The sequence below is a fragment of the Phyllobates terribilis genome, unplaced genomic scaffold (assembly GCF_046119375.1).
Source record: "Phyllobates terribilis strain yellow unplaced genomic scaffold, ASM4611937v1 Scaffold_8__6_contigs__length_399053987, whole genome shotgun sequence".
NCBI lineage: Eukaryota > Metazoa > Chordata > Amphibia > Anura > Dendrobatidae > Phyllobates > Phyllobates terribilis.
The window spans coordinates 371,739,225-371,765,635 of NW_027362768.1; the positions used below are offsets into that span (position 1 = coordinate 371,739,225).

At 44.6% G+C, this 26,411-nt stretch overlaps 1 protein-coding gene across 2 annotated transcripts in view; it reads right to left on the minus strand.

Annotated features, from left to right (window-relative positions):
* Window positions 1-2,318: 2,318 nt before the first annotated feature.
* Window positions 2,319-26,411, minus strand: part of ABTB1 (ankyrin repeat and BTB domain containing 1) — a 30,960-nt gene continuing 6,867 nt past the window's right edge. For both annotated transcript variants that reach the window (XM_073644935.1, XM_073644936.1), the window contains exons 9-12: window positions 14,146-14,244; window positions 13,428-13,595; window positions 11,483-11,683; window positions 2,319-3,386 (exon numbers count right to left, since the gene is read on the minus strand). In XM_073644935.1, coding sequence (XP_073501036.1) covers window positions 3,180-3,386; window positions 11,483-11,683; window positions 13,428-13,595; window positions 14,146-14,244 — 675 coding nt within the window. In that variant the 3' untranslated portion in view covers window positions 2,319-3,179. The remainder of the gene's footprint in view (window positions 3,387-11,482; window positions 11,684-13,427; window positions 13,596-14,145; window positions 14,245-26,411) is intronic.

Here is a 26,411-nt window from a genome sequence, read left to right on the forward strand (position 1 = left end):
GGCCCAATGTTATTTAATATCTTTATTAACGACATAGTCAACGGGATAAATAGTAAAATATCAATATTTGCAGATGACACAAAGTTATGTAAAACAATTAATACAAAAGAGGACAGTGCAGACCTACAGAGGGATTTGGATAAGCTGGGTAGGTGGAGCATTAAATGGCAAATGAGGTTTAACGAGGAGAAATGTAAGGTCATACATATGGGAAGGAAAAATGGAAGTCACCAGTACTCACTGAATGGGAAATCATTGGGGAATTCAGAGATGGAGAAGGACTTGGGCATCTTGATTGATAGCAAAATAAATTGGAGTGCCCAAAGTCAGGCCGCTGCTGTAAGGGCAAACAGGGTAATGGGATGTATCAGAAGAGGTATAGCTGCAAAGGATGAGAACATTGTTCTTCCACTGTACAAAGCACTGGTCAGACCACACTTGGAATACTGTGCTCAGTTATGGGCCCCAATATATAGAAAGGATATAAATGAGCTTGAAAAGGTACAAAGGAGGGCAACAAAATTAATAAGGGGAATGGAGGGACTGCAATACCCAGAGAGGTTGGCAAAACTAGGACTATTCAGCCTGGAAAAGAGAAGGTTGAGGGGGGACATAATAAATGTGTACAAATATGTTAGGGGACAGTATAGAGACCTTGCCCGGGATTTGTTCAAAAGGAGGGATATTACGGTAACAAGAGGGCATTCACTAAGACTGGAAGAGAAAAGGTTTCAGCACCAGCATAGGAAGGGGTTCTTTACGGTAAGAGCAGTGAGAATATGGAATTCACTGAGTGAGGAGACGGTAATGTCGGATTCACTAAACCAGTTCAAGCGGGGACTGGATGCATTTCTAGATACCAGGCAGATTTCTGCATATACTTAAAAATAAAATAAAATAGTAGGTTGATACAGGGATTTATTCTGACTGCTGGTTTCAGAGTCGGGAGGGAATTTTTCCTCAGGTGAAGATTGGCTAAATCATTTGGGGTTTTTGCCCTCCTCTGGATCAACTTTAGCAATTACAGAACTAACAGGTCGAACTTGATGGACGCAAGTCTTTATTCGGCTTTACTAACTATGTAACTATGTAACCATTAGCGCCCTCCCTGGCCGCTGCTGTCACTGTCCTTCCCAGAGGCGGCAGAACTGCGACCGGATATCACTGTCGCCTGTCCTGCAGGGAGCTCGCTGCACGTGGCCTGCGGGTGACTTTGCAGGCTGCCAGGTGGGGCTTTCTGCTGGTCATCATCCACCTGGCTCTCAAGCTGCAGCCCCATCTGCCTTTGCTCTCTGTTATCAGCCATTTCTCTGAATCGATCATTTATCAGTTTTTCCTTAAAAGTACCACTCTGCTCTCTGATGGTGGCTTTCCTTAGTTCCGGCACATTAATCTCAGTAGTGAGGCTCTTTACCTCCGCCTGGCGTTTAGCCTTCCTCGATTTGGAGGCCCCTGCAGCTTTGGCGCTTGTGCAGCGCAGCTCCTCCCGAAGCCTCCTGACGAGCTTACTCGCATCTTCATACTCACAGAGGTGGCTCATGACCCGGGAGGCATAGGTGGACACAGACTCCCGGGGACATTGAATCGCCCAACCTTCCTCAGTGAGGTCGGCCTCATCCCCGTGAGCACTCAGCTTTCCTCTAGAAAGAGCGCCATCATGCACTCTGTCAGGCTTTTCCTCCATGCTGGAAGCCTTGCGAGTTCTAGGAGTCTCCACAGTCCCGGGGAGGAGTAGGAGCCACATTGCTGCGACTCGTGGTGGAGCGTCTCACCCCTGAGTCCTCCGATGTGCAGGCTGGTTGCAGGTTTTTCCTGCTCCCCACCGTCCTGGTTCGGGAAGCAGAAGCCTGGGACTTGGCTCCATCACTCTTCTCAGGAAACCCACTCCCTCCCTGGGTAGGAGAGAGAACAGATCCCCAGGCGGAGAGGTGTTGGTTCTCAGAGATCAGGAGCACACAGCAGGATCTGCAGCCACCACACCCACAATCACCACAGTGAGCAACAGCTGACCAGAGCTGCACTCACTAGTCTGCTGGTGCAGTCACTGTGTACATACATTACATTACTGATCCTGAGTTACATCATGTATGTGCATAGTGACTGCACCAGCAGACTAGTGAGTGCAGCTCTGGAGTATAATACAGGATGCATTATATCATGTAAATGATATTTACCTAAAACTATACAGCTTTAAATCTGTACTTATGTGACGAGAGTCCACTGGGCCGGGGTTAACGTGCTGCATTATTATTGCATTTATAAACAGTGGTGGCATAGATTACCTTGAGTTTATTATTCTTATTATTGAAGACACGTCATCATCTTTATATCTTTATTGGTGGGAACACAACATACTTTATTCAGAGGTGTATATATATATATTTTTCATATATTCTGCTTCACAGTCGCCTCCACCGAATTGTGTCACATGCAATGTAAACAGCAAAATAAAGGTACAAAAGAAGACGCAGTTCACACAGTGACGGCCATTGGTAAATGCAATAAATAGATCCCCATAAGAGGTCAGTCATTCTGCCGGCCCAGCAGAGTCCGACTAACAGGTACATGGGCGCCTTAAAGGGATATTTCAGGTTTAGCAAAATGAATAAAACATATACTGGAAAACTAGAACTTTTCATTGTATTTTCAGTATCAATGCCTCAGGATCTCTGCTTGCTGTCACTTCATAGGAACCTTTGGAGGTTCCCTTAATTCATCTCGCAGTAAGTCCTAGGACAGATGCAGAGCAGCGATCAGAGCGGAGCCTTGTAACAAGGATAAAATGTTGTTATCTCTGAAAGGATCTATTGCATGACAGCAAGCAGAGATACTGAAAACAATGAGAACTTTATACAGAAAACTGTAGATCTTTTCATTCTAAAAGAGGGAAAAAACAAAACTGTATTTGCAGAAGTGGAGTACCCCTTTAAAAGCTTAAAGGGTTTGTTCATGAATGCATTTCTTGCCAAGTATCAGATCTACCAGGATACATTACATACAGGAGCAGGATGTATGTGAATAGGAAGCATCCCGGAATCATTTTACATTCTCCCAGAATTAATTAATTAATGGGAACAGCAAGAAGGCAGAGCATGACAACTACAGGGCGGCACACAGCGCTCCGCGGGCGGCACACAGCCCTTCACAAGCGGCACAGCATAAAGCAATTCTCCCCGTGCTCAGCACTCCAGCCCCAGAAAGCCCAGCAGCCGCTCTAAGGCCTCAAGCCGCTGGTTCGCCTCCTCAATGGCGCTATAGGTCTGCACGTTGCTAGTGATGTGGAAGCGTATATCATCAATCAATGGGATGGAGTCCGTCTCCTGTCGCTCTTCTACCGCCGCTGCGTCTTCTCGTACTGCAGAGGCAAACTCATCCGAATCCACCAACTGGGGGAACAAAATAGGGAGAGGGGGCGTTACAGGAAACGCAGAAGAATGAAGAAAAGTTCCTCAAAAGTTAAACAACTTCATGGAACACGCTGCATCTTTAATCCTCATTATTTATAGAATGGGGGCAAGTAGCCCAAAAAAATAAATATATATATATATATATATATATATATATATATATATACATACACAGTACAGACCAAAAGTTTGGACACACCTTCTCATTTAAAGATTTTTCTGTATTTTCATGACTATGAAAATTGTACATTCACTCTGAAGGCATCAAAACTATGAATTAACACGTGGAATTATATACTTAACAAAAAAGTGTGAAACAACTGAAAATATGTCTTATATTCTAGGTTCTTCAAAGTAGCCACCTTTTGCGAAAGGGTTAATAAAACATACTTGCTCAACACTAGTAATAAGGTTATGAAGGGGGAGATTTATCAAACACTAAATTGCAGCCGCCTGTCTGGATCATCCTCCAATAAACCATGAATTAGACGTGGACGATCAGCTTTCCACCCAATAGATTTCAGGATTCGCATGATAGAAGCTCGTGAAATTCCCAATTCCAGAGAGGCTCTTCTGGGGACTTTTTTGGACTCTGAACAAATGTTTCAGCAACAAGTTGTTTATTATCTTCTGTACAGACTGTTTTGGGTCGACCAGTTTTTGGAGCATTAACCCCTTAATAACATTTGACGTACTAATACGCGTCTGTGCCCTGGGACTTAAGAGCCAGACCCGTATTAGTACGTCATGGCGATCGCGCGCGCACACAGGCTGTGCGGGCGCGATCGCCGCCGGGTGTCAGCTGATAGTACCGGGTGTCAGCTGTGACAATGTGCAGGGAGCGGTCCTGCACCGCTCCCAGCACATTAACCCCCGCTATGCTGCGATCGAAGTCGATCGCGGCATTGCGGGGGCAAGGGGAGGTGATCGGCGATACTCACCTCCTCTTCCGGCTTCCAGCGCAGACTGCAGCGGCTTCCCGGGTGTTGCCATGACGACCCGATGTCGTCATGACAACATCCGGGTCACCAGAGAGCAGGAAGATTGCTTGGACATGCGCAGTGCATCTCCAAGCAATCTTAACACTGTGCACTTCTGACAGCCTGCATGGCATAGGGATGGTGCTCCATTCCTATGCCATGCAGGCGATCAGAAAAAAAAAAGTGAAAGTCCCAGAGTGGGACAAAGTTATAAGGTGTACAAACTGTCTGAAAGTGGAAAAAAAAAAAAAAAAACGCAGCAAAAAACAATGCTTTATCACCATACCGCCAAACAAAAAGTGGAATAACACGCGATCAAAAAGACGCATATAAATAAAAATGATACCGCTGAAAACGTCATCTCGTCCCACAAAAAACAAGCCGCCATACAGCTCCATCAGCCGAAAAATAAAAAAGTTTCAGCTCTCAGAATAAAGCGATGCTAAAAAATATTTTTTTCTATAAAATAGCTTTTATTGTGTATAAGCGCCAAAACATAGAAAAATTATACAAATGTGGTACCGCTGTAAACGTACTGACCCGAAGAATAAAGCTACCTCATCAATTTTACCACACGCGGAACAGAATAAAAAAAAAAAAAAAAACACAAATTCCTGAATTGTTGGTTTTTGTTTATTCTGCCTCCCAAAAATCGGAATAGAAAGCGATCAAAAAATGTCACGTGCCTGAAAATGGCACCAATAACAACGTCAAGTCATCCCGCAAAAAACGAGCCGTCACATGACTGTCTGCCAAAATCTGGAAAAATTATAGCTCTCAAAATATGGCGATGCAAAAACTAGATTTTACAAAAAATGCGTCTTTTAGTGTGTGACAGCTGTCAGTCATAAAAACCCCATATGATTCTGGCATTGCTGTAATCACACCGACCCGAAGAATAAAGTCGTCTAATCACTTATACCGCACAAGGAACGGCGTCAAAAATAAACTCTTGGGTTAGGATTGGGCTAGGGTTAGGGCTGGGTTTGGGGCTAGGGTTGTGCTGGGGCTAGGGTTGTGCTGGGGCTAGGGTTGTGCTGGGGCTAGGGTTGGGATTTTTTTCAAAAGTAAGAAAAAAAGATGACGATATGGTGACTAGTGTTGAGAGCAAGTGCTCGCTACTTGAGTTTGCATCGGGTGCTCTGGTATGCATTGAGTATCGTGGGTATTTGAGTGACATGCTCGAGTCTCTGCCCCATATGCTTCGCGGCCAAAAAACTTTACGGGGATTGCCTGCCATGCACGAGCGATCCCCGCATGTTTTTTTTTGGGTGCCTAATAACCGTGAAACATGCGGAGCAGGGACTCGAGCATGTCACTCAAGCACACGCTGTACATGGTGCATACCTGAGTACCCGATGCAAACTCAAGTAGCGAGCACTTGCGCTCAAGAATAATGACAACTTATTCAATATGATGACCTAATGTAAACAAATTCTGTGCCGTACCTCCGGGTTCAAAATGTTCACTATACACCTTAATAAAATCCTTGAGGGGTATAGTTTCCAAAATGGGGACACTTGTGGGGGAGCTCCACTGTTTAGGCACATCACGGGCTCTCCAAACGCGACATGGTGTCCGCTAACAAATTGAATGGAAAATCGGCTCAAATTGTTAGCGGACGCCATGTTGCGTTTGGAGAGCCCCTGTGTGCCCAAACATTGGAGCTCCCCCACAAGTGACCCCATTTTGGAAACTAGACCCCCCAAGGCACCCATCTAGATGCATAGTAAGCACTTGGAACCCCCAGGTGCTTCACAAATTGATTCGTAAAAATGAAAAAAAAAAACACTTTTTCATTTTTATGAATCAATTTGTGAAGCACCTGGGGTTCCAAGTGCTCACTATGCATCTAGAAAGGTGCCTTGGGGGGTCTAGTTTCCAAAATGGGGTCACTTGTGGGGGAGCTCCAATGTTTGGGCACACAGGGACTCTCTAAATGCAACATGGTATCCGCTAACAAATTGAATGGAAAAATCGGCTCAAATTGTTAGCGGACACCACATTGCGTTTGGAGAGCCCCTCTGTGCCCAAACTTTGGAGCTCCCCCACAAGTGACCCCATTTTGGAAACTAGACCCCCCAAGGCACCTATCTAGATGCATAGTGAGCACTTGGAACCCCAGGTGCTTCACAAATTGATTCATAAAAATGAAAAAGTGGTTTTTTTTTCACTTTTTCATTATTACGAATCAATTTGTGAAGCACCTGGGGGTTCCAAGTGCTCACTATGCATCTAGAAAGGTGCCTTGGGGGGTCTAGTTTCCAAAATGGGGTCACTTGTGGGGGAGCTCCAAAGTTTGGGCACACAGGGGCTCTCCAAACAGAACATGGTGTCCGCTAATTATTCAAGCAAATTTTACAATCAAAAAGTCAAATGGCGCTCCTTCCCTTCCGAGCCCTGCCGTGCGCCCAGTGTTTCTTCCCCAAATATTGGGTATCTGCGTGCCCAGGGGAAATTGCACAACAAATTTTGGGGTCCATTTTTTCTTGTTACCCCTGTGAAAATAAAAAAAAATTGGGTCTAAAGTAACATTTTTGTGAAAAAAGTTAAATGTTCATTTTTTTCTTCCACATTCAAAAAATTCCTGTGAAGCACCTGAAGGGTTAATAAAGTTCTTGAATGTGGTTTTGAGCACCTTGAGGGGTGCAGTTTTTAGAATGGTGTCACTTTGAGAGGTCTTTATGACAGAAAATACCCCAAAGTGACTTCAAATGTGATGTGGTCCCTAAAAAAAATGGTTTTATAAATTTTGTTGGAAAAATGAGAAATCGCTGGTCAACTTTTAACCCTTATAGCTCCCAAACAAAAAAAAATTTTGGTTCCAAAATTGTGCTGATGTAAAGTAGACATGTGGGAAATGTTATTTATTAACTCTTTTGTGTGACATATCTCTCTGATTTCAGGGCTTAAAAATTCAAATTTTGAAAATCGCAAAATTTTCAAAATTTTCGCCAAATTTCCGTTTTTTTCACAAATAAACGCAAGTGATATCGAAGAAATTTTTCCACAATCATGAAGTACAATATGTCACGAAAAAACAATCTCAGAATCAGGGGGATCCGTTGAAGCGTTCCAGAGTAATTACCTCATAAAGTGACAGTGGTCAGAATTGTAAAAATTGGCCCGGTCATTAACGTGCAAACCACCCGCGGGGCTTAAGGGGTTAAGGACTGATCCAGTGGCAGTGAATTTGTCACGAATGCGGTAAATGGTTTGTCTCTTTGGGGCTTGAGTACCAAATGTTTCAACCCAATTTGCTCTAATGGTTTCAGCATTTTGAGATTTCCAATACTCTGTTAAAATCCATTTTCTTTGATCTGTATTTAAATTATTTGCCATTATGTGTTATCTGAATTATCTGAAAAGAAAACAGATTTGGGGGAGATCTATCTGTGAAAACTAGATCTGTGAAACTGGCTCAGTTGCCCTTAGCAACCAATCAGATTCCACCTTTCATTTTCCAAACAGTCTTTGAGGAATGAAAAGTGGAATCTGATTGGTTGCTAAGGGCAACTGAGCCAGTTTCACTTTACACCATGTTTGATAAATCTCCCCCTTCATAACCTTATTACACTTTCTGTGCACCTACTTTTGGACCTGTATGTATCTATTATATATATATGTATATATATATGTATCTAATATATATATATATATATATATATATATATATATATATATATATATATATATATATATATATATATATATGTGTATCTATTATATATATATATATGTATCTATTATATATATATATATGTATCTATTATATATATATATATATATATATATATATATATATGTGTATCTATTATATATATATATATATATGTATCTATTATATATATATATATGTATCTAATATATATATATATATATATGTATCTATATATATATATATATATATATATATATATATATATATATATATATATATATATATATATATATATATATATATATATATATATATATATATATATATATATATATATATATATATATATATATATATATATATATATATATATATATATATATATACACATACAGTGCCTACAAGTAGTATTCAACCCCCTGCAGATTTAGCTGGTTTGGTAAGATGCAAATAAGTTAGAGCCTTCAAACTGCAAACGAGAGTAGGTTTTATGAACAGAAGCATAAATCTTACAAACCAAAAAGTTATGTTGCTCTGTTGAATTTTATTAAATTTTAAACATAAAAGTGTGGGTCAATTATTATACAACCCCTATGTTTAATATTTTGTGGAATAACCCTTGTTTGCAATTACAGCTAATAATCGTCTTTTATAAGACCTGATCAGGCCGGCACAGGTCTGTGGAGTTATCTTGGCCCACTCCTCCATGCAGATCTTCTCCAAGTTATCTAGGTTCTTTGGGTGTCTCATGTGGACTTTATTCTTGAGCTCCTTCCACAAGTTTTCAATTGGGTTAAGGTCAGGAGACTGACTAGGCCACTCCAACACCTTGACTTTTTCCCTCTTAACCAGGCCTTGGTTTTCTTGGCTGTGTGCTTTGGGTCGTTGTCTTGTTGGAAGATGAAATTACGACCCATCTTAAGATCCTTGATGGAGGAGCGGAGGTTCTTGGCCAAAATCTCCAGGTAGGCCGTGCTATCCATCTTCCCATGGATGCGGACCAGATGGCCAGGCCCCTTGGCAGAGAAACAGCCCCACAGCATGATGCTGCCACCACCATGCTTGACTGTAGGGATGGTATTCTTGGGGTCGTATGCAGTGCCATCCAGTCTCCAAACGTCACGTGTGTGGTACCAAAGATCTCGATCTTGGTCTCATCAGACCATAGAACCTTGAACCAGTCTGTCTCAGAGTCCTCCAAGTGATCATGAGCAAACTGTAGACGAGCCTTGACATGACGCTTTGAAAGTAAAGGTACCTTACGGGCTCGTCTGGAACGGAGACCATTGCGGTGGAGTACGTTACTTATGGTATTGACTGAAACCAATGTCCCCACTGCCATGAGATCTTCCCGGAGCTCCTTCCTTGTTGTCCTTGGGTTAGCCTTGACTCTTCGGACAAGCCTGGCCTCTGCACGGGAGGACACTTTCAAAGGCTGTCCAGGCCGTGGAAGGCTAACAGTAGTTCCATAAGCCTTCCACTTACAGATGATGCTCCCAACAGTGGAGACAGGTAGGCCCAACTCCTTGGAAAGGGTTTTGTACCCCTTGCCAGCCTTGTGACCCTCCACGATCTTGTCTCTGATGGCCTTGGAATGCTCCTTTGTCTTTCCCATGTTGACCATGTCTGAGTGCTGTTCACAAGTTTGGGGAGGGTCTTAAATAGTCAGAAAAGGCTGGCAAAAGAGATCTTTAATCCACACATGTGAAGCTCATTATTCTTGGTGCCTGAACTACTTCTTAATACTTTAGGGGGACCAAACATAATTCTTGTGGTTTGAGGGGTTGAATAATAAATGACACTCTGAATTAACTTTTAACGTTTTAAAAAACAAAAACAAAATTTGCTGCAGTGCATTTCCCACTTCCAGGCTGATCTACAGTACAAATGTCACAATGCCAAGTTAATTCCGCATGTGTCAACCAGCTAAATCTGCAGGGGGTTGAATACTACTTGTAGGCACTATATATATATATATATATATATATATATATATATATATATATATATATATATATATATATATATATTTATTAATATAATATAATATAATATAATATAATATAATATAATATAATATAATATAATATAATATAATATAATATAATATAATATAATATAATATAATATAATATAATATAATATAATATAATATAATATAATATAATATAATATAATATAATATAATATAATATAATATAATATAATATAATATAATATAATATAATATAATATAATATAATATAATATAATATAATATAATATAATATAATATAATATAATATAATATAATATAATATAATATAATATAATATAATATAATATAATATAATATAATATAATATAATATAATATAATATAATATAATATAATATAATATAATATAATATAATATAATATAATATAATATAATATAATATAATATAATATAATATAATATAATATAATATAATATAATATAATATAATATAATATAATATAATATAATATAATATAATATAATATAATATAATATAATATAATATAATATAATATAATATAATATAATATAATATAATATAATATAATATAATATAATATAATATAATATAATATAATATAATATAATATAATATATATATATATATATATATATATATATATATATATATATATATATATATATATATATATATATACACACATACATACATTTCTCTTCTTTCATGGTTCCCAGAAAGAATCCCACAGAAATGCAGCAGAATCTCTGACTAAAGAAGAGTTCTACAACTTTCCAATATTTGCCGTTTTTCGAGTTGACACCTTTTTTTTTAAGGATTTTTCCTTTGTGCCATTAAATTGTAAGGAGCCAAAAATATTTCAATTTACTGGCAGAAAGGAGAAATCCTAAAAAATGGTGAAAACTCAAAAAATGGCAAATATTGGAAACTTGCAGAAGTTTTCTTTATTTTGAGATTCTGTTGCATTTCTATAAAACTGGACTCTTCCTGGGATTTCAAGAGCTGAGGGTTTGCTACAATTGATCAGACATTTAAAGGTTACCTGCGCTGATACATTGTAGCAAACTTTCAGAACAAGAGATTTGCGCTGCGGAGGTATTTAGCTTACAGTATTTTCTAGACCAAATACAAAATATAATTCTTCTCTCAGCTGAGGATTTGTTACATCATTTTTTTTACCCCTACATTCAAAGATGAAGGTTTCCATTCCAAGACATCAAGCAGAGATGTTGCAAATACAATGTATCAGTGTATAACTACATTATACAAGTGTGCATTCCCATCCTGTGTGCTGCCCACACTGCTGAAGGTTTGTCACACTGTATCAGTCTGCACAGAACATGAACAATCCCTTTAAAAAGGGTTAGAATAAGCCTTCAGGCCCTTGTGTGCGATTGTGACATTTTGTTCCAGTGTGTCAGACAGGCGCTGTACCTTCTCGATAATTCTGGCCATGTACTCCGTGGATTGATCCTCCAGCCGCGTCAGCTGGAAAAGCTTCGCCGTCTTCCAGATCACTATCACGTTGTCCTCGTCCAGAATCTGCGCCAATATCTTGCCGCAAAGTCGCTTCAGCCCCGGGAGCAGATACATGTCAGCGACGCAGAGCACCTCGTGAGCGTTCTCTGGGGACAGCTGCAGAGACCCCAGAACACACAGGGGTCAGAACCGAAAGGTCACAGTGCCAAAAAAATAGTTCATTTTATGAGAAAACTTGGGAATTAAGCCGGCTGAGGTCTGCTGGGAGAGGCCAGACCACCCTTAAAGGGGATTTCTCATGATAAACCAACCATCTGGGGAGGGGAGATTCCCAAAAGTTTAGACCCCACAAAAAAAAAAAAAGTTTAGGAATTCTTAAAATATATATATGGAATAAAAAGATGCTAATATTAAATTATAAGTCTGCAGTGACTTTACATCTTCTCTATCCATAGGATAGGGGATAACTTGCTGATAGCTGGGGGTCCAACTGCTGGGACCCACAGTAATTGTAGTTCGGAATCTTAAGAACTTGTTCCTGAGTGCAACAAAGGTGCACCTGCTCGGCCTCCACTCCTTTCATTGCTGGAAATAAAAGAGCGCTGTAGTCGGGAGTCCTATAGACAACTAACACAGCGAGCATATGCATCTCTGCTCCATTTAGGATGAGGCTGCAGACTCCTCATGATAGCAGTCAAGACACCCAGAAATCAGCAAGTCCTATTCTGTGCATAGGAAAAAAAACTTTTTTTTTTCTTCCCCTGGAGTGACCCTTTAAATTCCACTTTCAAACTCCAACATGGATCGTCCTGAACATAATGTTCTGCTGCCACCTGCTGGTAGAAAATGGGATGTGGCATCAAATTGATGTTTTCAGGGACCCAAGTAAATTCTTATAATAGAAAAAAAGACTGTAAATAAAAAAAATAAATGCAAGACCCCGTACAATGCAAGCCCAGGTATAAACAGGAGGTCAGGTGGGCAACAAGTCACCCGTGGCCAAATATGTAATCATTTTATATTATTTACACACTCAAGATATGTATTAACAAATCACATTTCTTTATAATAAATGACCCCTGGGAACCCCTTTCACTGTTACTCAGCATTTTTTGCACCACTAAAACCAAAAAAAAATTAAATAAAATTTGCTATCACTCCCGCTCCCCCCAGCCCCAGCATTTTTTGGGGATAGGAATTAAAAAAAAAAATCCCCCCTCTGCACTCTTTTCACCATTTACTATATGGTTTAAATAAAAAAAAAATGTTTTAAAATGGATTAAAATATAGAAAACAGTGATCATACAATGCAAAGCTGTATAGTACTGAACAAATGTAAAAATATTTCAAGCTCAGCCCGGGATTCAGAGGAAATAATTTTAAAAAGGTGTTGGATTAACTCACTATTTTACTGCTATTAGCATTTTATTAAAAAGGAACAGATTTATAAAACAGTCTAAAAAGAATAAAGGGCTTAATTTATCAGACCTAGCAGTAAAACTGGCCTTGTTGACCTTAGCAACCAATCACAGCATAGCTTTCATTTCAATTCTGCTCTTGGAGAAATGAAAGCTGAGCTGTGATTGGTTGCTAGGGATCGTTTTACTGCTAGAGAGGTTTAAGTAGTAAGGCCTGTTTTTTTGTCACCTATGGCAACCTATTAGAGAGCTGCTGAAAAAAATGAAATCCGTGCTGCAATTGGTTGTACAGGGCAAGAAAGGAGAGGTTTTGATGTTTGGTCTAAAAAAAATCAAATGGTTATATTGACCAATCAGAGATCAGCTTTAAATTTCTTATACAGCTCTGAAAAAATGAAAGCTGAGCTCTGATTGGCTGCAATGAAGACAGTTTCATAAATTCTCCCCACACCCCAAACTGATCACCAGTGTGGGGGTCTCACCTCGGTGTCGTCGCTGTATATGTAGTACAGGAGCCGGGTAAACGTCTCCTCGCTGATGTTGTGCAGGGTGATGACCGGGATGCTCGGCTGTGTCTGCAGCTCGTGGCTCTCGCAGAAGTGATCCTGTAGCAGAGCCTTAAAGTAGTCGCTCCGACCACAGAAAAAAGACTGCAACGGGAGACGGGAAAGGGTTAACTTCTGGGAAATATGACGGGTGCATACACTATACATCACAAAATGTGGATTACTGCACCTTTAATAAAAGGGAACACCACCAGAGAGCTAAAATTAAAGGGATTGTCCAGAAACTTGATATTGATGACCGACATCAGATCGGCAGGGGTCTGACATCGGACTGTAAACAGTGAACGGCGTGGAAACAGCGCAGCACCGTACACCGTGCAGTAGCCGTTTTGGGTACTGCAGCTCTGCTGCTATTGATGTGAATGTGATCTGAGCTGCAGTACCACAGAACAACCACTGCACGGCGCTGTGTTTCTGCTCCGTTCACATTCAGCCGCCACCGGAGCAGCAAACAGCTGATAGTGGGGGAGTCAGGTGTCGGACCCGCATTGATCCAAGTCCTAAGAATAGGCCATCAATATCAACATTTTGGAGTCCGATGATCCCTACTGGAACTTTATTTTGGCCAAGTAATGGCTAACCCTTGTCGCGGACTTATGCTATTTTTTTCCCCTTTATAAAGGAGGGTTGTTACCTTGTGACACAGGAAATTGTAGCCCATTATCTGGAAGCAGACGTCAGGGTAGCTGGAGAAGTTATCGGTGCTATTGAACGGCAGCTGCCCGAATCCAACCTGCAAGAAACAGCCCGGAGAGCAGCGTTAGACAACAGAGGGCGCCGGAGAGCTCCGACTGTAATAACCCGTACACCTATCAGCAGGAGACATTCCAGCAGTCGGCTAAAGAGAAGGTTTCCATTCAATGACAGCAAGACAGACGCAGCAGCAAGAGACGGAGGAGACAAGAAGAACTTCCCAGAGACTTCCCCACATTAAAGGGGCAGGCACTCCGTTACAGCAATACCCAATACATTGCAGTGTCTCCCTGATTAAACCACAATTTATTTTTATTTTTTTATTTGTTCTACAACGTGGGTGCGGTCTTCATTTTCTTGAGGTTTTGGCTAATTATTTAATTTTAAGACTAAACGTGCGACATTCAAAAGGGTCATGCAACATATTATACCAAGAAGATGGGAACAAGAGTTTGGGGTCACCCAGACAATTTTGTGTTTTCCGTGAAAACTCATACTTTTATTTATCAAATGAGTTGCAAAATGAATAGAAAATATAGTCCAGACATTGACAAGGTTAGAAATAATGATTTCGAAAGAATAATTTTCTCCTTCAAACTTTGCTTTGGTCACAGAATGCTCCTTTGCAGCAATTCCAGCATTGCAGACCTTTGGCATTCTAGGTGTTAATTTGCTGAGGTAGTCTTGAGACATTTCCCCCCATGCTTCCTGAAGCCCCTCCACAAGTTGGATTGGCTTGATGGGCACTTTTTGCCTACTATACGGTCAAGCTGCTCCCACAACAGCTCAATGGGGTTGAGATCTGGTGACTGCGCCGGCCGCTCCATTACAGATAGAAGACCAGCTGCCTGCTTCTTCCCTAAATAGTTCATGCATAATTTGGAGGTGTGCTTTGGGTCATTGTCCTATTGTAGGATGAAATTGGCTTCAATCAAGCGCTGTCCACAGGGTATGGCATGGCGTTGCAAAATGGAGTGATAGCCTTCCTTATTCAAAATCCCATTTACCTTGTACAAATCTCCCACTTTACCAGCACCAAAGCAACCCCAGACCATCATATTACCTCCACCATGCTTGACAGATGGTGTCAGGCACTCTTCCAGCATCTTTTCAGTTATTCTGCGTCTCACAAATGTTCGTCTGTGTGATCCAAATACCTCAAACTTTGATTCGTCTGTCCATAAAACTTTTTTCCAATCTTCCTCGGTCCAATGTCTGGGTTCTTTTGCCCATATTAATCTTTTCCTTTTATTAGCCAGTCTCAGATATGGCTTTTTCTTTGCCACTTTTCCCTGAAGGCCAGCATCCTGGAGTCGCCTCTTCACTGTAGACGTTGACACTGGCGTTTTGCGTGTACTATTTAATGAAGCTGCCAGTTGAGGATCTGTGAGGCGTCGATTTCTCACACTAGAGACTCTAATGTACTTGTCTTGTTGCTCAGTTGTGCAGCGGGGTCTCCCACTTCTCTCTACTCTGGTTAGAGCCTGTTTGTGCTCTCCTCTGAAGGGAGTAGAACACACCGTTGTAGGAAATCTTCAGTTTCTTGGCAATGTCTCGCATGGAATAGCTTTCATTTCTAAGACCAAGAATAGACTGTCGAGTTTCACAAGAAAGTTCTCTTTTTCTGGCCATTTTGAGAGTTTCATAGAACAAACAAATGTAATGCTCCAGATTCTCAACTAGCTCAAAGGAAGGTCAATTTTATAGCTTCTCAAATCAGCCAAACAGTTTTCAGCTGGGCTAACATACTTGTGCAAGGGTTTTCTAGGGTTTTCTAAACATCCATGTGCAAGGGTTTTCTAGGGTTTTCTAAACATCCATTAGCTTCTTACACAGTTTGCAAACACAATGTACCATTAAAACACTGGAGTGGTGGTTGTTGGAAATGGGCCTCTATACACCTATATTGCAATAAAAACAAGACATTTGCAGCTAGAATAGTCATTTACCAGATTAACAATGTATAGAGAGTATTTTTGATACATTGAATGTTAGCTGCATTGAAAAAAAAAAAAATGTGCTTTTCTTTCAAAAATAATGAAATTTCTAAATGACCCCAAACTTTTGAACGGTAGTGTGTGTGTGTAATGTGTAATTATATATATATATATATATATATATATATATATATATATATATATATATATATATATATATATATATATATATATATATATATATATATATATATACACACACACACACACACACACACACACACACATTACACACATTTACGTATATACACATATATGTGTATATGTATTGTAAGGCAGCGCTCGTCATCATACTGGGGGTAACTCGCTTCGCTGCGTCAATCAATGCACACGTGCAATGTCTTTACGTTTTTCACACAGTGTTGCAGTTTATTATGGCACTTCATAAACCGCTGTTCACACACAGTTCATCTTAGTCCGCCACCGGCAGGTTTACACACATAAACAATTCATGAGCCAAGTGGCACACCGGCCCACTTGCTCCAGGGTACAGCTTACGGCAAGGTAATAAAGTAGCAATGTTCATATCACAATGTCCATATAGCACCGGGTATTACCTTTGCCGGGTATAGCTGTCTCAGTCCGTTACTCTGCCACCACTGTGGCTCTGCGGCTTCCCAGGTAGGGGTCTCCAGCCGTCGTTCCCTCAAAGGCCACTGACATCCACACAAGATCCAGGCTCTGCCTTCCAGGACTCTTACTCAAGCCGGCTCTCCCTCAAAGGCCACTGACATCCGCACAGGATCCAGGCTCGACCTTTCAGGTACCAGGCTTCACTTCAAAGCCGCTGCCTTCCAAGGCCACTAGCATCCGCACAGGATCTAGTCTTTGCCTTCAGGCTGCCAGGCTTCACGGTATCACGGTATCCCACACACATGGGGAACAGGCCTCACGCCTCTCACACCGAACACACCTGTCTCAAATTAAGCAGGTTTATATATGCTGTGCACAGACAGCCTCATACTGACAGGACCTTGCTGATGTCACAGTCATGTGATCAGTCAGCTGTGTGTATAGGTCCTGTGTGCTGTCCCAGTCATGTATACAGAGCTTTACTGTGCATGCAGGACCTGGGTGATGTCACAGTCATGTGACCAGTCAGATAAAGGGGAAGGTACATGGTCCGGTAAGCACATCCTGGACCATTTACAGTAATGCTAGCAACCTGCTGCATTACATATCCCCCCCCCTCTGTTCAAACTTGTGGGGTTGAACACATAATATACACAATAACATTATAACCCCCAGCTCACATATAGACCATGAACTTTACAATTGTGCTACTCAGCCCCTGGAACCTTAGTCAATGACATTAGCCCATTCCTTAGGGACCTACCATTTGTCACTGTCACTGACTTCGTCAGGTCACCTTTCCGGGTCGTAACTTTGTCAGGTCTACCCCGCTCCCAGCGGTCAGTTGTAACCTTGTCAGGTCTTCCCCGCTCCCAGCGGTCAATACAGCAGCGCGACTCACATGCCCCGGTATCTAAGGTCCGGTTCGACTCCGTACTGTCCCGTCCTCTATTGGGTCGTTTGTATGGGCTGCTCAAACCGGAGTTACTGGAGGTCTCACTACCTCTAAACCCACACCCACTACTCTCAGGACATCCTAAAAGGTCCCTAACTTCAGTTGTAGCTATTCTGTTATTTAGGGGGCCCTTTCTCTGTCGGGTCTCACTATTTCTAGACGGCTTCCATCTTCTGCTGCTCAGATGATGCTGTCTATCTACTCGCAGTCTAGCGAGATTCAATTGTTCTACCTCCTGCAGGTAGGTCACTCGGTACTCAATCAGCATGCGTATATATTCTAGGCTTTCTTCTGTTCCTACAGCAGAGAAGGACACCATGCAGTCTTCGTCTGGTATCCAGTCCTGTTGATCACGTGGACTGCTTACTCTCATCACACCAGACTTTTTGACCATCATCTGCATGGCTCGACCGCTTCTCCCAATGAGCTTTCTCACCAGAACATGAGGCACCCGGATGACCTCTTCACGCATACTGTGAGCTTTCCTCCTAAGCTCCAGTTGTCTAACGGCTTGCTCCGTCTTCAACCGGAGAAACCGCTTCGTGCGAATACATCGCCAGTGCATATCACTTAGGATCGCCACCCTCTTCACTGTGACTTCGGTCGTGGACAGGACCACCAGCTGTTTAGCTTCTGAGGTCAAGTACACCTTACAGGCTCCCACAGCCTTCTTAAACTCTTCATGCACGGACTCACGGGTGCATTCTTCCCTCAAGTCCTCGGGTACATCTACGAGGCACTTGTACCGAGACGTTTCGGTCTCACCAGTGGTTTCCAGACGATCAACCAGCTCAGGTTTCAGGGACAACTGACTTCCAGCTTCTTCACCCTGGACGCTTCCCCTGAGCTGACTCACAGCTACCACTTCACAACTTTTCGTCTTGACCACCTCCACTTCACCTTTATCTTCCAACACCATACTTTTAGCTCTCCTCAGGTCCACCTTCTCAGGGTCTAAGGGAGTAAGTGCAACTTGTTTGCCTTTTCCCTTCTCCAAGGAGACCTCGTTCACCACGTGACACTTTGCTAGGCGACCTTTGAGCTCTAAAACTTCTCCTTCCAGCTCAGTTACTCGGCTCTCAGCGGCCCGTCTCTGAAGCTCTTCCTGCTTCAACTGCTCTTCCAGCAGCAGAGCTCTCTCAGACCTCTCCGTCTCCAATGTGCCCACTCGGCTCTCAATAGCCAGTCTCTCACGCTTCTCTTGCGTCCACTGGGTTTGTAGCAACTCCTTGAGCTCCCTGATCTCGGCTCTTACTTCCACCGAATCATCCAAGCTCGCATCACTCGAGGAGGTATCCGTTTCACACCTCCCCTCACCAGCGGCCAACTCCTGGCCCTGGTCTGTGGCTTCTCTGACGGACTCCTCCATCTTTTTCTGCTCAGCTTCCATCTTGCTGACTGTTTCTTTAAGGCACGTCTCCGCCCTCTGGAGAGTATCACAGGACATCTGTAGCTCCTTCACCTGAGCTTCCAGATCTAGGGTCTTTCCCCGGAGACCATCATTCTCCTCACGGGTGTCTTGCAGAGTGGTCTCAACCACTTGGCGCACTTGCTCTGCACCCGCCTTATCCTCCTCTAGTTTTTCCTTCACCTTGAGGAGATCCTCATAATCTCTCTTACTCTGTTGCAGTTCCCTACTGCGTTCACCACACGCCTTCTTGGAGTCACACAGCTCCTGGTTGAGCTGTTTGCGCAGTCGTTCTAGGATTTGTTCACGTCCAGAAACACCATCCTGCCGCGCCTCCTTCTCAAGCTTCAACTGCAAAACTTCTTCCTTGATTTTGCGGCGGTCCTCCTTAATTGCGTAGAACATTTCCTTCCAATGGTTAATTTCCGCGTTGCTTCCCTCCACGTCTCGCTGCCAGTTCCTCATAACCTGGTATATTTTCTGCTGTTCAGACTCCAGGTTCAGCTGGTCTGCGGACACGTCACTCTGACACTGTTGCCTGATAGGCTCCAGCTCCTGGTCATGACTGGCCACCTTCTCTTTCGGGGCTGTCAGATCCTGATCCGTCAGTCTCAGTACCGTACCGGAGGTTGCTACTGGAAACGTCACCTCCTCTTCTACCTCTAAAGGAGGATCCACACTTGAAGCAAAGGCACACAGTACTACATTCTTTTTATTTTCATTTTCAGCCAAGTCTACAGGAGCAACCTTTTTGTGGCCCTTGCGCCGTCTACAAGATGGGGACTCTCTCACCTCGTCTAGCCCCTCCTGACTGAACTCACTTTTTACTTTCATAGTGTCACAGTCAGCTACGGGGTCTGTGTCACTACCCATGGTGTTGTGGACTAACAGGTCACCTCCCACTTTGACGTCACCCCCTTCTACTGGAGTTACCACGTTATCAGCGGTCACATTGTCATTTTTAGGAGGCACCAACCCACCACCAGTAACAATTTTCAGTTTTCTACACTCCACACTCTTGTGAAAATCCGCCCCTTTTTTAGACTCCACCCCCTTTTTAACAACCACACCGGCAGGGTAATTTTTACACAAAAAATCAGCAGTAGTTATAGGACTCAGTTCACAACATCTCTTACCACCTCCCCGGGCACTCTGGGACAACACTGGCACCCCCGGAGAGTCTATAGAATGGTCCACTGCCGCCATTCCATATGGTGCCCACAGCTCCTGTGGTTCCTGCACCATGTCCAGTAAAAGTTTCCCAAATACCTGCTCCGGTCCCAACCGGCCCTTCAACCGCTCAATAGCTCCAGACAGATCTGCTGCTTTGCTCACAGCCATCGCGGTACACTGTTCACACTAGCACTTCATCGCTCTCCCGGAAAAATTTTCGCGGCCCCACCAAGCCACCGCAAAACCGGATTTGAGTGCGATGAGAATCTTCGCAACCCCGCCGAGTTGCCGCAAGATGCTTTATACTTCGTGAGCCCCGCCGAGCCACAGCAAACCAGGTTTGAGTGCGACGCCAATCTTCGCAACCCCGCCGAGTTGCCGCAAGATGCTTTATCCACACTCGTCGTCCTGTGCCGTTGCCCCTAGCAACCAGGGTTGTCGTTGCCACTAGCAACCGGGCTGCCGTTGCCCGCACTCTCGAACCATATGTAAGGCAGCGCTCGTCATCATACTGGGGGTAACTCGCTTCGCTGCGTCAATCAATGCACACGTGCAATGTCTTTACGTTTTTCACACAGTGTTGCAGTTTATTATGGCACTTCATAAACCGCTGTTCACACACAGTTCATCTTAGTCCGCCACCGGCAGGTTTACACACATAAACAATTCATGAGCCAAGTGGCACACCGGCCCACTTGCTCCAGGGTACAGCTTACGGCAAGGTAATAAAGTAGCAATGTTCATATCACAATGTCCATATAGCACCGGGTATTACCTTTGCCGGGTATAGCTGTCTCAGTCCGTTACTCTGCCACCACTGTGGCTCTGCGGCTTCCCAGGTAGGGGTCTCCAGCCGTCGTTCCCTCAAAGGCCACTGACATCCACACAGGATCCAGGCTCTGCCTTCCAGGACTCTTACTCAAGCCGGCTCTCCCTCAAAGGCCACTGACATCCGCACAGGATCCAGGCTCGACCTTTCAGGTACCAGGCTTCACTTCAAAGCCGCTGCCTTCCAAGGCCACTAGCATCCGCACAGGATCTAGTCTTTGCCTTCAGGCTGCCAGGCTTCACGGTATCACGGTATCCCACACACATGGGGAACAGGCCTCACGCCTCTCACACCGAACACACCTGTCTCAAATTAAGCAGGTTTATATATGCTGTGCACAGACAGCCTCATACTGACAGGACCTTGCTGATGTCACAGTCATGTGATCAGTCAGCTGTGTGTATAGGTCCTGTGTGCTGTCCCAGTCATGTATACAGAGCTTTACTGTGCATGCAGGACCTGGGTGATGTCACAGTCATGTGACCAGTCAGATAAAGGGGAAGGTACATGGTCCGGTAAGCACATCCTGGACCATTTACAGTAATTCTAGCAACCTGCTGCATTACAGTATACACACATATACATATACACAGTGCCTACAAGTAGTATTCAACCCCCTGCAGATTTAGCTGGTTGACACATGCGGAATTAACTTGGCATTGTGACATTTGTACTGTAGATCAGCCTGGAAGTGGGAAATGCACTGCAGCAAATTTTTTGTTTTGTTTTGTTTTTTTAAAAACGTAAAAAGTTAATTCAGAGTGTCATTTATTATTCAACCCCTCAAACCACAAGAATTCTGTTTGGTCCCCCTAAAGTATTAAGAAGTAGTTCAGGCACCAAGAATAATGAGCATCACATGTGTGGATTAAAGATCTCTTTTGCCAGCCTTTTCTGACTATTTAAGACCCTCCCCAAACTTGTGAACAGCACTCAGACATGGTCAACATGAGAAAGACAAAGGAGCATTCCAAGGCCATCAGAGACAAGATCGTGGAGGGTCACAAGGCTGGCAAGGGGTACAAAACCCTTTCCAAGGAGTTGGGCCTACCTGTCTCCACTGTTGGGAGCATCATCCGTAAGTGGAAGGCTTATGGAACTACTGTTAGCCTTCCACGGCCTGGACAGCCTTTGAAAGTGTCCTCCTGTGCCGAGGCCAGGCTTGTCCGAAGAGTCAAGGCTAACCCAAGGACAACAAGGAAGGAGCTCCGGGAAGATCTCATGGCAGTGGGGACATTGGTTTCAGTCAATACCATAAGTAACGTACTCCACCGCAATGGTCTCCGTTCCAGACGAGCCCGTAAGGTACCTTTACTTTCAAAGCGTCATGTCAAGGCTCGTCTACAGTTTGCTCATGATCACTTGGAGGACTCTGAGACAGACTGGTTCAAGGTTCTATGGTCTGATGAGACCAAGATCGAGATCTTTGGTACCACACACGTGACGTTTGGAGACTGGATGGCACTGCATACGACCCCAAGAATACCATCCCTACAGTCAAGCATGGTGGTGGCAGCATCATGCTGTGGGGCTGTTTCTCTGCCAAGGGGCCTGGCCATCTGGTCTGCATCCATGGGAAGATGGATAGCACGGCCTACCTGGAGATTTTGGCCAAGAACCTCCGCTCCTCCATCAAGGATCTTAAGATGGGTCGTAATTTCATCTTCCAACAAGACAACGACCCAAAGCACACAGCCAAGAAAACCAAGGCCTGGTTCAAGAGGGAAAAAGTCAAGGTGTTGGAGTGGCCTAGTCAGTCTCCTGACCTTAACCCAATTGAAAACTTGTGGAAGGAGCTCAAGAATAAAGTCCACATGAGACACCCAAAGAACCTAGAATAGGAGAATATATATGCTGCACCATGTCGATGACTTTAGCACCAGTGAAGATCTGAAAACCAACACCGAAAAATTACTGTGATCGGTGATCACCAGGGAAAGGGACATGCTCTCCTACAGCGGCCACTGCAGGAGAAACGTGGTATTGCATCATGCCCATGTATTACATTGTTTTATTTCTCTGGAGGACTCAGTACGACAAACTGTTCCTTACTGTAGATAATAGAAGGGACTTCAGAGCAGGGTCACCTATGAGACGCCTATATACCCCGTATAGCTAGGAGGGGGGGGGGGGGGATGTTTTATTAGGATATCCCCTTTAAATGCGGATGTTTGTGTACAGGGCAATTGTGGCTTTCCAGCAAAATAAGACAATTATGAGCTCATCCTGGAAGAAAATGTGTCTGCGATCGTGAGCAGCTTCACACAATGTGGATTATGTGACGATGACAAGAAAATGGAAGCATTAAGTACAGGGAAGGCGCAGAGCGTAATTACACGCTACACCTTTAACAATCCCGGGGGCGCTGCTGGGGCGAGACACGCGTCAGGATTATTATAGGTGCTTACAATATTTCTATCTGGATCATTCAGATTTTCCTCGCAGATAAATAGTGAAGCTCTAATCTTTATCTTGCGGGGTCTCCATCTATGACACAACTACAACCCCCAGCGTGCTAATCCAAGACCATTAAAAGGGAACATGAATGAGACAGACTTGAAAAATGAAAGCTAATCATTTTAACCTAGGAGGCGCAATACCAAGAAATAAAAAGCCCCATCAAGTGGTGAGGGAAGAGCACGGCACGTCAGCAGAGCCGGGAGGAGTCACATGACATACAATACCCCGTATGCAAGTCACTAAGGAGTCCAGGGGGCGGTGCTAATGTCTGGACTAAATACTAAGGAGTCCAGGGGTGGGGGGGTGCTAATGTCTGGACCAGATACTAAAGGAGTCCGGGGGGGGGGGGGTGGTGGTGCTAATGTCTGGACCAGATACTAAAGGAGTCCAGGGGGGGGGGGGGTGCTAATGTCTGGACCAGATACTAAAGGAGTCCAGGGGGGGGGGGGTGCTAATGTCTGGACCAGATACTAAAGGAGTCCGGGGGGGGGGGGGTGCTAATGTCTGGACCAGATACTAAAGGAGTCCAGGGGGGGGGGTGCTAATGTCTGGACCAGATACTAAGGAGTCCAGGGGTGGGGGGGTGGTGCTAATGTCTGGACCAGATACTAAAAGGAGTCCAGGGGGGGGTGGGGGGGTGGTGCTAATGTCTGGACCAGATACTAAAGGAGTCCGGGGGGGGGGGGGGGTGCTAATGTCTGGACCAGATACTAAAGGAGTCCAGGGGGGGTGGGGTGGTGCTAATGTCTGGACCAGATACTAAAGGAGTCCGGGGGAGGGGTGGTGCTAATGTCTGGACCAGATACTAAAGGAGTCCAGGGGGGGGGGTGCTAATGTCTGGACCAGATACTAAGGAGTCCAGGGGGCGGTGCTAATGTCTGGACCAGATACTAAGGAGTCCAGGGGGCGGTGCTAATGTCTGGACCAGATACTAAGGCGTCCAGGGGGCGGTGCTAATGTCTGGACCAGATACTAAGGCGTCCAGGAGGCGGTGCTAATGTCTGGACCAGATACTAAGGCGTCCAGGGGGCGGTGCTAATGTCTGGACCAGATACTAAGGCGTCCAGGGGGCAGTGCTAATGTCTGGACCAGATACTAAGGCGTCCAGGGGGCAGTGCTAATGTCTGGACCAGATACTAAGGAGTCCAGGGGGCAGTGCCAATGTCTGGACCAGATACTAAGGAGTCCAGGGGGCGGTGCCAATGTCTGGACCAGATACTAAGGAGTCCAGGGGGCGGTGCTAATGTCTGGACCAGATACTAAGGAGTCCAGGGGGCAGTGCTAATGTCGGGACCAGATACTAAGGAGTCCAGGGGGCAGTGCCAATGTCTGGACCAGATACTAAGGAGTCCAGGGGGCAGTGCCAATGTCTGGACCAGATACTAAAGGAGTCCAGGGGGGGGGGGGGGGTGGTGCTAATGTCTGGACCAGATACTAAGGAGTCCAGGGGGTGGTGCTAATGTCTGGACCAGATACTAAGGAGTCCAGGGGGGCGGTGCTAATGTCTGGACCAGATACTAAGGAGTCCAGGGGGGCGGTGCTAATGTCTGGACCAGATACTAAGGAGTCCAGGGGGCAGTGCCAATGTCTGGACCAGATACTAAGGCGTCCAGGGGGCAGTGCCAATGTCTGGACCAGATACTAAGGCGTCCAGGGGGCAGTGCCAATGCCTGGACCAGATACTAAGGCGTCCAGGGGGCAGTGCCAATGTCTGGACCAGATACTAAGGCGTCCAGGGGGCAGTGCCAATGTCTGGACCAGATACTAAGGAGTCCAGGGGGCAGTGCCAATGTCTGGACCAGATACTAAGGAGTCCAGGGGGGGGGGGGGGGTGGTGCTAATGTCTGGACCAGATACTAAAAGGAGTCCAGGGGGGGGGGGGGGGGGGGGTGGTGCTAATGTCTGGACCAGATACTAAAGGAGTCCAGGGGGGTGGGGTGGTGCTAATGTCTGGACCAGATACTAAAGGAGTCCGGGGGAGGGGGTGCTAATGTCTGGACCAGATACTAAAGGAGTCCAGGGGGGGGTGCTAATGTCTGGACCAGATACTAAGGAGTCCAGGGGGCAGTGCTAATGTCTGGACCAGATACTAAGGCGTCCAGGGGGCGGTGCTAATGTCTGGACCAGATACTAAGGCGTCCAGGGGGCGGTGCTAATGTCTGGACCAGATACTAAGGCGTCCAGGGGGCGGTGCTAATGTCTGGACCAGATACTAAGGCGTCCAGGGGGCGGTGCTAATGTCTGGACCAGATACTAAGGAGTCCAGGGGGCGGTGCTAATGTCTGGACCAGATACTAAGGCGTCCAGGGGGCGGTGCTAATGTCTGGACCAGATACTAAGGCGTCCAGGGGGCAGTGCTAATGTGTGGACCAGATACTAAGGCGTCCAGGGGGCAGTGCTAATGTCTGGACCAGATACTAAGGAGTCCAGGGGGCAGTGCTAATGTCGGGACCAGATACTAAGGAGTCCAGGGGGCAGTGCCAATGTCTGGACCAGATACTAAGGAGTCCAGGGGGCAGTGCTAATGTCGGGACCAGATACTAAAGGAGTCCAGGGGGGGGGGGGGTGGTGCTAATGTCTGGACCAGATACTAAGGAGTCCAGGGGGGCGGTGCTAATGTCTGGACCAGATACTAAGGAGTCCAGGGGGGCAGTGCTAATGTCTGGACCAGATACTAAGGAGTCCAGGGGGCAGTGCCAATGTCTGGACCAGATACTAAGGCGTCCAGGGGGCAGTGCCAATGTCTGGACCAGATACTAAGGCGTCCAGGGGGCAGTGCCAATGTCTGGACCAGATACTAAGGAGTCCAGGG